The sequence below is a fragment of the Aulonocara sp. 'chitande type north' Nkhata Bay genome, linkage group LG2, assembly GCF_057382095.1.
Source record: "Aulonocara sp. 'chitande type north' Nkhata Bay isolate Kocher_YH1m ecotype deep benthic linkage group LG2, A_spYH_male_GT1.1, whole genome shotgun sequence".
NCBI classification, from domain to species: Eukaryota; Metazoa; Chordata; class Actinopteri; order Cichliformes; family Cichlidae; genus Aulonocara; species Aulonocara sp. 'chitande type north' Nkhata Bay.
In genome coordinates this window covers 23,494,015-23,507,010 of record NC_141345.1, presented here as the reverse complement: position 1 = coordinate 23,507,010, position 12,996 = coordinate 23,494,015, and the positions used below count along the sequence as shown (strand labels likewise).

At 40.2% G+C, this 12,996-nt stretch overlaps 2 protein-coding genes across 2 annotated transcripts; one reads left to right on the top strand and one right to left on the bottom strand.

Annotated features, from left to right (window-relative positions):
* Window positions 1–3,150: 3,150 nt before the first annotated feature.
* On the bottom strand, window positions 3,151–7,902 carry LOC147337816 (uncharacterized). Its single transcript, XM_086311412.1, has 9 exons — window positions 7,753–7,902; window positions 6,887–7,000; window positions 5,127–6,803; window positions 4,923–5,022; window positions 4,682–4,830; window positions 4,480–4,592; window positions 4,306–4,395; window positions 4,078–4,200; window positions 3,151–3,988 (listed from the first exon to the last, which is right to left on the bottom strand). The coding sequence occupies exons 1-9, from the start codon at window positions 7,832–7,834 to the stop codon at window positions 3,785–3,787; spliced, it is 2,652 nt and encodes an 883-aa protein (XP_086167538.1). The 5' UTR covers window positions 7,835–7,902; the 3' UTR covers window positions 3,151–3,784.
* Window positions 7,903–8,372: 470 nt separating this feature from the next.
* Window positions 8,373–10,130, top strand: LOC147337815 (putative glutamine amidotransferase-like class 1 domain-containing protein 3B, mitochondrial). Its single transcript, XM_086263324.1, has 5 exons — window positions 8,373–8,499; window positions 8,976–9,088; window positions 9,222–9,393; window positions 9,480–9,681; window positions 9,773–10,130. The coding sequence occupies exons 2-5, from the start codon at window positions 8,981–8,983 to the stop codon at window positions 9,963–9,965; spliced, it is 675 nt and encodes a 224-aa protein (XP_086119450.1). The 5' UTR covers window positions 8,373–8,499; window positions 8,976–8,980; the 3' UTR covers window positions 9,966–10,130.
* Window positions 10,131–12,996: the final 2,866 nt, after the last annotated feature.

Here is a 12,996-nt window from a genome sequence, read left to right as displayed (position 1 = left end):
AGATACCAACAGCTATGAGAAAGAGAACTGCTTTCTTTGCTACAACAGCAGCAATGCCTATGATGAGCAAGGCCAATATAAATGCTGCAAGGCCTGGAACAAAAGCGAATCTCAGCTGTGTGGGCTGTATGACCCTTTGCCCTCCCAGGATATACACCAGACCAGAGCCACACCACAGAGCAGAAACAGTGAGACACAGGGTGGACAACAGGCGGCCGTGGGACAGACTGTGACGGATTCCTAAGAAAAAACAGGGCAGGGTCAGGAGAAACACTTACAGCTACATGACAACATGCAATAATAAAACTCAAATCTAAACAAACCTGAGTAAGCCAGAAGCGCTGCAGTGATGAGAAGCAGAATTCCCAGTGCAGTGTGGGGGACCAAGTCTTTTTCGGGAGTGCTGCCATAACCATTCACCAAAAGCAGGAGTGAACCTGTAGGATAAAATCACTGGCTTTATCTTTATTTCTCATCTTTACCGCTTTATTTATTTATTTTTTTACTTAAAAAAAAATCTGTTTATTTTTGGTTAAGTAAAATGTTTTTTTTTCACATCTATTTTTTTAGTTTGTTTTTTAAAGTTAACTTAACCTTAAAAGGATCGTCATAAAATATTGTTTTATTATTATAAAACAATATTTTATGTTTATATAGCTTCAAAACTGAGCTCAGGTTCACCCTGTTTCCACTGATCGTCTATTAGATTTCTACGGGGGACTGGAGTCCATTTGTGCTAAATTCAGTGGATACGACATGATTTGAAAAGGCACACACCTGTCTATGTAAGTTCTCATAGCTAACAGTGTATGTCAAAGCACAAACAAAGCCATGACATCCGAGGAATTGTCTGTAGACCTCCGAGACAGGATTGTAAGGATTGTATTGAGGCACCGACCTAGAGAAAGGTACAGAAATACCAATCTGAGGAATCAGGGTAGAAGGGTCTAAGTCAGGGAGGTAAGCAAGAACCCAGTGGTCACTCTGACAGCTCCTGCACTGCTCTGTGGACAAAGGGGAACCTTCCAGAAGGACAACCATTTCTGGAACACTCAGGCCTGTATGGTAAAGTGGCCAGATGAAGCCACTCCTCAGTAAAAAGCACATGACAACCCACGTAGACTTTGTCAAAGGGCACCATGAGAAACAAAGACTGAACTCTTTGGCCCAAAAGGCAAGCGTCATGTCTGGATGAAACCTGGCACCACTCATCACCTGGCCAATACCACCTCGACAGTGATGGTGGCAGCACCATGCTGTGGGGATGTTTCTGACATATTTAACCAAAAACACAATACTTCCTCCTTCCACAAATTTCACCAGCAGGGCACAACCTGCTGTCTCGTGATTGATAATCTATGCACTCTTAATGCAGTTTTATATGATGAGTGTCTTTTAGTGTCACAATATTACTGCTGCATCATAGCACTGAGGTTTTTTTTTTTGAGACTTTAGGGCCATCCACTCACTGTGTTTAAAAAGCCGTCCATCATCAAATAAATCCAGAGTGCCTGTTGATGCTCAGAAAAAGTGACCTGTATATTTCCTGGTTCCAGTATCAGGTAATAGGCTGTTTACATGGTGACAAAGTATGTATAAAGAGTTGCTTATTAATACACAAGTATCACTTGAATTGCATTGCACTATTCTAAAAGTATTTTAAAAAGAGATTTTATTTAGAATTTGCTTAGAAACAGGAGTGAGCTGTGTTTACCTCTAAACAAAAAACGGTTTCGTTTCTTCACGCTTCTTCTCATAAGACTATATTAGATGCATCATGACATTTTTTCCATTCCCAGGTTGACAATGAGTATTGTTTTGTTTCTTTCATGCAATGCATTCTTTTGTGTCAGTGATGTTTTTCAGCTACTGTCACCACGTTATGCTTATGAAAGACTGCTTGGCATTGAATATATAAATCATGAAGTTAATGTGAAACATTAGTATTGGGAAGGGAAATATTTGAACCAAAACTACAAAATCTTTGTAGTTTTTAGTGCCTAAATGTAACCAGGTAGATTTTGATGCCTTGACTTGATCAAGTTTGCGAACAGACAAACATTTCTCATGCAGAACACAGTCTGCTGTCTCCTGACTGATAACCTGGTGACTATGCACCCTTAATACCTTTTTAAAATATTTAAATATTTCTAATATTGTGTCCAGCTTTTAATTAAGGAGTAAAAACAGTGGTATACTTGGAACAGTTAACACGTTGATGTTTTCACTTCATTTAATTGACTGGATAAAATCAGCTTTTACAGACAGAAAACAATTTCACAAATGGTTGGATCCTCTTTTTTTTTGAATGTCTGAAATCCGTCCACCTACTCTAACTTGCCAGATGTTTGCTGATTATATATATTTATCTGTATACATTTGGATGCTAAAACAAAGAAGCTGCAGAATAACTTTAGGCACAATCGCAAAGTCACAATTTGTATTTAAAATACAAATCAAGTAAGCTGTGCCTTGAGTCAAAGCTTGTTTGGTAGATTTTAGACATATTAAGTGCAAGTTAACTACAGGTTAACTACAAGTTGTACCAAATTAAGATCTGAGGACTCTCTTTATACCTTTAAAGATAAGCTTAAACAGAAGAGCTACCTGTGCAGGCTTGCTTCTGTTTAGTTTCATCCATTCATGCCATTTTTATTTGTTGTATTTTATTTTATTTTGTAATTTACTTTGTGACTTTTAGTCTTCAAAACTGCAATGTAAATGAACTTTACATGTATCAAGCTTATTTTATTATCACAAACAAAAAATTTGGCTTGTGTGGCGTTCCATATATGTGATTCTGTGTTTGGTGACTCTCAAGGTTATTATAATTATTTAAAACTGTCCCCTGCTAAAGACTAAAATTAGCACTGAAACGAATAAAAACAAAAGTATAACTATACATTTTCAAACAATAAAAACTAAACTGAAACAAGCAAACTGCTCTGGAAACTGATAGTAAACCAACTTGAAAACAAAAAGCTAAAACGAAATAAAAATTCAAGCTGATTAGAAGTTCAAAACTCTAATAATTCTGATGGCTTCAACTTACCGAATTTCCCAGAGGAACACACCCGAGGGATTAATAAAGTTTTATCTTATCTTATCTTTATCTTATCTTAAATTCTCCCTTGGAAAAAACATTTGGTGACTGTTAAACGTTATGTAGTTATAAGTTATGTACGTTGCAGATGTAATAAATGCAAACAAACGTAACATTGCATTTGCAGGGGAATTGTGAAATGCATGGAATTTATATAAAAATCCACAGTATTCAGATTAGCCCTGTTAAGGACATACAGACATGCATACATGGCATATACACCATTATAGTAAGATTAGATATTTGTTACTCATTTCATTACTTATTGTTATGCTTTTTGTTATTTTTAATGATGCACATTAAAAATAGAATATTGATGAAATCTCATGACACAATCAGCTACTTTCATTATGAGCAAAAACCTACATGTCATTTTGAACATTATGACTTTTCAAAGAATAAAAGAAAACACAACTTTTTTCAATATAGTATTTTATGAATAGGGACATATGCATTTAGAATCAATCAAATGCAGTTTTATATTTCAACATGAAAAGTTAAAAGGTGCATTATTGTAATTTTGTAATTTTCAGACAAAAGGGAAACATAATAAATAACACTTTATTAAGTACATTACAAATCACCCAGTTAGTTCCACAATGTGATTTCCCTCATTTAATAACAGCTTTACACATCAGGTTTATTAGAAATGGCAGCATATTTTAAGCAAATGCATAGAAACTACGATCCATTCCCGAGGACTGGATTTTCTTCAAGTGAAGGCGGGGAGGGTGTTGAGTTTTCAGACTCTCTTCCCGAATCTTCGGTGCTTCCCACTTCTGAAATGTCTCTTTCTGTAAGTGGTAGCTCCATATCATACTGAAAGGCAGGATTGGTCTGCCCTTGTCTGTGCCGCCTCTGAACCTCCTCAAAGATTTGAAGAACCTTGAAAGCAGACAGAAATAGCAGGTTTCAAAGTAAACAACCACCAAATTACTACAACAGAGAGAATGACTGTGTCATCTTTATATTACCTTTGATTTTGGAATGAGACCGACTCTAAAGAAACCAATTTGTCCAGTTTCAATCTTGGTGCAGTCAACCACAGTAGATGCAATGTTCTCTGGGGAGGGTCCATCACATAACACTCCATCCACCTAAGAAACAAAACCACGTCCAGTTCAGTAAAAACAAAATAAAACTGAAAAAAATTAGGAATCAGCAGCTTGTTTAGTCTTCATTAACTAAATTATCATGATTACCTTGTTTCCCAGTTTGGCATACACTTGATTGTGGTGAGTTGTATCAGCTTCACCTGTGGGGTTGGCTGATGTTACTGCAATGGGCCCCACCTATAGGAATAAGTATTAGAAGTTTATATTCACTGATTTTGGTTCATTTTTGGACATGCAATGATCAATATCGATGTCCCTTACCAAACCAATGAGATGTGTGGCTACAGAACAGTCGGGGTTTCTGATAGCAATGCTTTGTGGAGTCCCAATGTGTTTGGCAGCATCTCCCAAACCAAAGATTTCCATCCACGGGCCTGTGTGAGAAAGCAAGAAACAAAAAATGATGATAATAAGAAAAATCCCACCAGCACACAGACACACTCACGCACAGTCTTACACTCACCTCTTGGTATAACCATGCTAATGGAAGATGGCCACGCAGCCTCCATGAAGTCCAGAAGCAGAGGGCTCAGCAGGTGTCGCACCGGCTCCAGCTGCTTGACAGAGGAGATCCACATGGACATGGGACGGTCCTCTGCCTGCTTCTTCACCCTGAAGCCAAACAAAATAGCGAGATTTAACAGGAATTAGACAGCTATAAATACACTTAGGGACAAGTGAAATACATGAAATAGGAAACTCACTTGTAAGCTTTGATTACAGCATCAGGTCTGTTGCAAGCAGCCACCAGCACATAGACGGTGTCAGTAGGCATTCCACATATGCCGCCATTTTTCATGATTTCTGCATGAAGAAAGAAGAGGGGGTGATAGTAAAATGAAACCCACGTCCAGCATACTAACATCTGCTTATTTGAGAACTCAGCATCAGTGTATTCTATGTCTTACCTGCAATCTGTAGGACAGATGTGGCTTTACGGGCTGGTAAATGTGGACAGACAGCTGCCCCTCCCCCTGCTCCAGTCAGCTTGATAATAGGGTTTCCTAAGGGGATCTGAGGAGACTTGAAGGTGCTGTTGAAAATGTGTGCCAAGAAAAAATAAAAACTGACAAGGCCAAAGATGATTGTGACTCCTATGTCATAGCCATAAGGCAGCGAGCCCATGGCGTCCAGCAGGAAGCTGATGAGTATGAGATGGAAGGTAAATGCGTAGACAAACCATGCGACGTTCATAAACAACGCTGCAGCTGTTACTAAAATGTTGAACACAAGGAAGGTAATGATCCCAACAGCAATGTTAAGACCTCTGGTCTCACCATACAGGCCGCCATATCGTGTCAGCCCCCACACCGTCCACATCACCCCATAGAGAATAAAGACTGTGCTCTCAAAGGTTTTACCACGAGCAAAGGCTACTGCGCCGCACAGCAGCTCCAGTGCTCCGCCAGCCATGACCACCCAGGGTAGAATCAGCACAAAGAGAGGATTTTGGCTACCTACTGTGGCTGTGATTGCGAAAGTAGCCAGCACATTGGATGCGTGGCCTAACACCTCTGCATCTGCATATTTAGAGTAGCCCAGGTAAGGTGTGTGCAATTCTTTGTCATGTGCCCTGAGAGTAACGCTCTGCATCCTGCCAACTAAAGCCTTGAAACAGCTCTGCCCTGTGGGAATCTTGGTACTAGAGGCCATGTTAAAGGTGGTAATCAAAAGCATGCAAGCAGAAGCCACAAATATAGCTGCCTGGACACCTTGAGTGCCTGCTTGGAAAAAGCCTTGAGGCTGGGCTGCAAGAGCAATAGAATAGGCGACAAAGAATAGCTGGTAGAAGCCCTCCAGCAGGTCCTTCTGAGTACTGAACAGAGCCAGTATGAAGAAAAGAACTGAGAAGACAACAGGAAAGGGAACAGGTGAGTAAGGCCGAATGGAATAAAATGACAGCAGGGCACTGTAACCCTCTGCAAACGCAAAGAGGGAAGTGAAGCCATAAAAAGTGGCAGCAAGCATGTCCATACCTCTGTAAAAGAGGATACACATGCCGAGCTGGAACACGCCAGCTGTCCACAGCCAGGGGACATGACCGACAGAGAGCTCAGGGACCACACCTAGCAGGGGGCAGGCTAATACAGACGCAGATAATAAATTCATCGCCAAACTCACTGACACGGCATCATTACACCCCTGGTTCTGCTCTGCTTTCAGCTCAGCTTTCTTCTTCGCACCTGTTCCAGGAAGTTCCACTTTACCGTGAGTGATCACAGACAGCAGACGTCCAGAACCAAAGTAAAGACACACCAGACAGACAAGGAAGTAGTTAGCAGCTGTGGCATACAGGCCAAAACCTACCGCTGTCAGACCTGCGATCTGATGGGCGGAAGCTAAGGAGATACCAACAGCTATGAGAAAGAGAACTGCTTTCTTTGCTACAACAGCAGCAATGCCTATGATGAGCAAGGCCAAGATAAATGCCGCAAGGCCTGGGACAAATGCGAATCTCAGCTGTGTGGGCTGTATGACCCTCTGCCCTCCCAGGATATACACCAGACCAGAGCCACACCACAGAGCAGAAACAGTGAGACACAGGGTGGAAAACAGGCGGCCGTGGGACAGACTGTGACGGATTCCTAAGAAAAAACAGGGCAGGGTCAGGAGAAACACTTACAGCTACATGACAACATGCAATAATAAAACTCAAACCTAAACAAACCTGAGTAAGCCAGAAGCGCTGCAGTGATGAGAAGCAGAATTCCCAGTGCAGTGTGGGGGACCAAGTCTTTTTCGGGAGTGCTGCCATAACCATTCACCAAAAGCAGGAGTGAACCTGTAGGATAAAATCACTGGCTTTATCTTTATTTCTCATCTTTACCGCTTTATTATTATTATTATTTTTTTGCTTAAAAAAAAATCTGTTTATTTTTGGTTAACAAAAATGTGTTTTTTTTTTTCACATCTATTTTTAGTTTGTTTTTTAAAGTTAACTTAACAACCTTAAAAGGATCGTCATGAAATATTATTTTATTATTATTTATATTATTCTTTAATTATTAAATCATAATTAATAATGAATTCGTTTTTTATCATTATGAACTCTTATTTATTTACAGCAGACTGGATAGTTTAAAAAATAATGCTAAAAGTGATTTTCAGCTTTTCTAAGTGTGTGTAGTTGTTATTTCATCTAATATTTTTACTTACTTTGGTAAATAGGCTGTATCCAACAAGATTCTCAAAGAGGTTACATAGAATATAAAGACATAACATCTTTGCAAGTATCCTTGTGACTGAATTATTGTACCCACCTACTCTGTCTTCTGCACTATACTAACACTACTCCTTTTTCAGCCGTTCTTTCTGGCTTAAAATGTCTTGATATCGTTCACGACAGGCGGCTGTTCGAGGTCACTTACAGCAGTTTAAATAAATCACTTTATTAAAATGTCTTTTCACCTCATGTTAATGTGACAATATGAGTTATGATTAATATGAGCGCGCATTTCGCCATGATAGTCTACATGAAAAAAACAAAACAAACACAAAGCTGGTAACACTTCGGAAAGCAAATCACAAGCTTACCACCGCCGATGCTCAGGATGCCGACGGATATGTGCAGAGAGCCGCTTAGAGCCATGGCTGTAGTGTCTCCCTCTGTCGACATGAGGCTGTTTTATACACGTGGGCGTAACATCAGCAGACACTTGAGAGGACGAACCGTGTCTCACCGGGAAATAACACGGGCAGCGTCCATGGAATATCCAACAGGCATCTGTTGTGTGTCTAAAATGAATCACTTAGGTTACATTGCATAAAAATGTAAACATGTCATTATTTGGAAGTTTGCGCATGTAAAATACACAGATAAATACATAAGTTAACCTGAATCATCGAAAAGAGTATTATTAATAAATTAATAATTATTAACCATTCCCCCGCTGCAAAAAATCCAAATCAGGATAAGGCAGATATTCCTATCACAACTCACACACTTCTTCCATTCCCGGTGGCTTTAATATGCCACTTTTTTCAAAAGTTAGGCCAAAGAAGTTAACTTTAATGTCAATGCGGTAGTTTCGTGGCTTATCTTAACGTTTTCTTTTCATAGCTCAACATTTTATTACAACTTTATAACAACGCGGAATGACTCAGCGTTTTCCTCGTTGTCGGTAACGCGGATGATGTCAGTCTGTCGGGTTACAGAGTTATTGGGGGAGGAGACAGCGGGAGGGATTATAAAGAGTCTGCTTCTGAGTTCAGTCATCACACCTCTATTGGAAAACTCGACTCCGCACAGCTGAAGAACTAGCCGACCGAGAGCCGTTCAAGGTGAGAAAATCTTTGCTTGTACTGCCTAAGTTACGTTTTAGAGACAAACATTGATGAATGAAGGATAATTCCAAGTGATAGATTTCGTTTTGTCAGCCATTTGCTTTCAGTTTTCTTTGCAGACAACAAAGGCATTAATTAATTCATTCATTCATTCATGACATGCAAAAAAAGAAAAACTGTGTACAGACGAAACTAGCCTTTGATACAACTTCATTATTCATCAGATTAAACACCCGATTCTGTAACTCCAGTTTACTGGTGTCACAAGTGTTTACTGGCAGCAGCAGCAGCACACCTGGGACTTATGTCTCACCTGCTCATGTAAATATTTTATGTTAAGGCAGAACAGGTGGCACAGAAGCAGTAATTAGCCAACTAACTGGTTATTATATCAGACTGGGAAAGAAATAGTCCATAGTCCATGCTGACTGGTGTTCAGTTAAAGGAAGATTGTTTTGTGTGTGTTTTTATAGGAATCATGGCCAAGCGTGTTGCAGTCATTCTGTCAGGCTGTGGAGTGTATGACGGCACAGAGGTCCACGAGGCCTCTGCCGTCCTTGTCCACCTGAGTCGTGCAGGAGCAAAAGTAAGGACGAGAAAAGGCTTGTTACACATTCATCTGTGTGCTTATCTGAACCCTGTCACATTTGGAAGTATTTGAACTCCTACAACATCCCTCAGTCTTGCAGAGGCTAACCTCTTATTTCATGTGTATGCAGGTGCAGATGTTTGCTCCAAATGCAGATCAGATGCATGTTGTAAACCACTGCGAGGGGAAACCCACAGAAGAGAAGAGAAACATCCTGCAGGAAAGCGCCCGTATCGCCAGGGGTGAGGTGACTGATCTGGCAGAGCTAGATGTCTCAGCACTTGATGCTGCCATCATCCCAGGTGAGACACCACAGAATAAAACACACAAGCTGTTTCTTTCTGTTGTGCTAGTTGCACTTTTGTGATGTTCTCTTGTACCCATTTAGGGGGCTTCGGTGTGGCTAAGAACCTGAGTGACTGGGCAGTGAAGAATAAGGACTGTGCCATCCAGCCAAATGTAGAGAAGGTCATCAAGGCCTTCCACAAAGCTGGAAAGCCGCTGGGTATGTGCTGCATCGCGCCCATCCTGGCTGCAAAAATCCTGCCGGGCTGCGAGCTCACCGTGGGGCAGGACAAAGAGTGTGACAAGTGGGTGAAGTATTTTATTATCAGATGTTAATGTGGGTGCAAAACTACATCAGTCAGCCGCTCTGACAGTCCCTTTTCTTCCTGTCATCAGGTGGCCATATGCTCAGACAGCAGGCGCCCTGAAGGATTTGGGCTGCAAACACGTGAACAAAGATGTGGAAGAAGTTCATGTTGATGCCAAAAACAAGCTGGTGACCACCTCTGCCTTCATGTGCAACGCTCCCATTCACAAAGTCTATGATGGAATAGGTGTCATGGTTAAAGAAACGCTGAAACTGGCTTAACAAGAGTTTAATCACATTATTGATCCATGAGGTGCTTTCTTCTTTCCTTTTTTCTATCAAGCTTATCAAGCTCTCTTACCTATTTCCTACTTTTGTTTTGACCTGATGTGAAACTTTGAATGCAATAAAATTTCAATAAAAGATTATCTAACAAAGACAACACAATTCAGTTGTTTTTCCTTATTTATACGTCATTCAATAATGTCCTGACATACACATAATACAATAATCCATAATGTTCAAACCTATTGTGTTAGAAACTGTCTGGTTTATTACACCAAGGGGTTTACTGGATGAAAACATTGGAGATTTGCATTTGTAGGCAAAAGTCTGTCCGTACCTTTAAGCAAAATAACAGATAAGTAACTATTTTCGTGGCCAGCTAAACCTTTTTTGTTATTTTGCTGGAATTATTCACGCACTTTTTCTGTGTTGTTTCAATTGGCTTGTTTGCTCGAGGTTCCCCATACAACCTTTTTCATACGACTACACATGGAGTAAGAAATATGTATACCTACCAAAATCCTTGCATTGTTTAATGATGATTTAGTTAATGGAAAGGAGCCCTCTGTCACCAGTAACATTTTAACAGTATTGTCTCACTGCCTGTCAAATATCCGGTTCAACTGTTGTCGCTGGGAAACACTGGGGAACTGAAATGGGGTGTAATGGGTTGAATGCTGGCGGGTGTGTAGACTGCCACCTGCCATCTTTCCTAGAGTGAGTTAGACTGCTTTACACACTTGTCTATTTGCTTCTGGGTCTGGCAAACTAACTGGACTTTTATCATTTATTGTTCATTCAATCCATTTTCCTAATCTCTCATTATACTTTGCATCTCCAAGAGCTGGAGCTCATGTGAGCAGATATGTGACAAAAGACAGTTTGCACCCTGGACAGGTTGCCGGGGAAACTTCATGTGTCAACATGGTTATTTAAACTGCCCTGACTTCCTCATGCAGAACCACAGTTCCTCTCTTGATATCCTATCGTATGTTTTCTCTAGATCTATAAAGACTTCTCATTCTCTAAGATTGCATAAAACAGTCTGGTTAAAACGCAATTACCTCCACAGGTATCATCTGGACCAGCCACCTTTCCACTCTTTATCCTCTTTATAGCTGCTAGAATTCCTCATTATCAGTCCTCTGCACTTCCTGATTCACTGTCTTCCACTTGTCCTCCTCTCTTTATCATTTACTTCATTCGTGAGCTGCTCAGAGCACTCCTCTGATCTTCTCAACACACTCTCTTCATCTGCAATGAGGTTTTACCTGTAACTGGTAACTGTGTGTTGTTGTCACTGCAGTGTCAAATATTCTGACAGATCTCCAAAAATATCTCAGAACGACTTGTGTGGAACATTTAGGAAAACAATTAAACACTTCCTTACAATATTTACAATATTAGCATCAGTTCTTGTCATTTTAAGAAGAGGATATTTCATGCAAGAATGTTGATAAAGGCAAAGTTAGCGGTCTACACTGTCATCGTGATCTCTCAGGGTGATCTCATTTAGTAGCCAACGGTCTGCGCCCAGCATGAGCTGCTTTCTGAGTTTACCAGAGAGACACGGGGTCTTGTCTGTCACTGAAAGCTGTGTGGCAAATTAGCGAGATGATGCGTTGGCAAAAATGGGCTCATGGGAATTAAAAGTTCTTTGGGTGCTCTAACAGTGCCCCAATGAATAAACGAGGATGCAGTCGGTTCATTTCGAGTTACCTACCAAGAACGGCACAAATTAGCGGCTCAGAAACGAGCACTGAGCGAGGGAGGGAAAGGATGAGATTGATGTAAACTAAAATAATACAGTGTAAGCCCGTGATTCTATGAGGCAGATGAACGAGAGGAGGATGGAGAAGAGTCAACGTGTCGTCTGTTAGAAACTTCTTGGGACTGTGAGACTGAGGGCTAGTGCAGAATTTATCCAAATTTATCCTTCATTACAAATTATTTCACCTTGTATACCTGAAATCTGTGTTTAACAGTGACTTGCATTTTGTAAGAGCAGCAAATTATTATTTGCTGTTAGATCTCAACCCCTCCCTGTGTTAATAAAGATTACTGTGCCACCTGCGTAAATGCGCGCATTGTTCGTTTTTTCGGTGAGGTTGCAGGTACTTATTAAACTCGGACACACTAACAAAGTCACATTCATTTAAGTGCTTTAGAAATGTTAGTATGGTGTTAGTGTGTGGCTCTGGTAGAAATGAAACCACGAAAATCGAGAAAAGACGCACAAACACGTTGTAATTGTGCACCGATTTCCGAGCGGACATGCAACTCGAAAAACTGCAAATGTTTAGTTTTGTTCAGTTGTGCTCGGCAGTAGTAAAACAGTATCAATACTGAGAAAGGGACTCAACTCTAAACACTCTGTGAAGAGTTACAGGACAGAGTCAAGGTTTTAGCACTGCGCTCACAGCTTCGAGCCATCCACCCATCACGTTACCCACTTTTTATTGGAAACATGTCCTCATATATATACATATATATATATTTTTGTTTGTTTCACACATGGTACAGCAGTAATGCATTCCCATACATAACCTTCCTTTCAATTAAAGTAACACTGTTTCCATGCATGAAAAGGAGCAGGAAGAAGAATAAATTCTTATTGATACCTGCCCCCTATCTGTGATAATACAAGTAGGCAACCAAAATTACACTATGACAATTTTCTGCACATTACAAAACAAAACAAAGCAAACAGAACAATATACTCAACAATGAGCAATACCACTAAATATCAAACTAAAAGGATCATTTTTCTACAATTAAATTCTATTCTTTTCAACTTCTTCATATTGGTTTATCATTTTATTCTTATAGCAGATTTTAAATTGAGAAACATTTATACAACACTTAAGATGATCAGTGAGAGAATTCCAGTTTCTTATGCCTATGACTGTTGGACACATTTGCCTTTGTGTGGTTCGAGCAAACCGGTGCTTAAAATAAAACTTCCTTCTGCCGTCCCCATTTTCTGAACACAATACAAATAAACTTTGTAACTTAAGAGGTAGTGTTT

What these genes read in the sequence shown, in the direction of transcription:
- LOC147337815 (XM_086263324.1), top strand. Translation starts at nt 8,981, where the DNA reads ATGGCCAAGCGTGTTGCAGTCATTCTGTCAGGCTGTGGAGTGTATGAC. An exon ending in TGATGCTGCCATCATCCCAG is followed by an intron (nt 9,394 to 9,479) that starts GTGAGACACCAC and finishes GTACCCATTTAG; the next exon opens with GGGGCTTCGGTGTGGCTAAG. An exon ending in CAGGACAAAGAGTGTGACAA is followed by an intron (nt 9,682 to 9,772) that starts GTGGGTGAAGTA and finishes TCCTGTCATCAG; the next exon opens with GTGGCCATATGCTCAGACAG.
- LOC147337816 (XM_086311412.1), bottom strand. Translation starts at nt 7,834, where the DNA reads ATGTCGACAGAGGGAGACACTACAGCCATGGCTCTAAGCGGCTCTCTG. An exon ending in ATCTGTCCTACAGATTGCAG is followed by an intron (nt 5,023 to 5,126) that starts GTAAGACATAGA and finishes TTCTTCATGCAG; the next exon opens with AAATCATGAAAAATGGCGGC. An exon ending in TAGCATGGTTATACCAAGAG is followed by an intron (nt 4,593 to 4,681) that starts GTGAGTGTAAGA and finishes TTTCTCACACAG; the next exon opens with GCCCGTGGATGGAAATCTTT.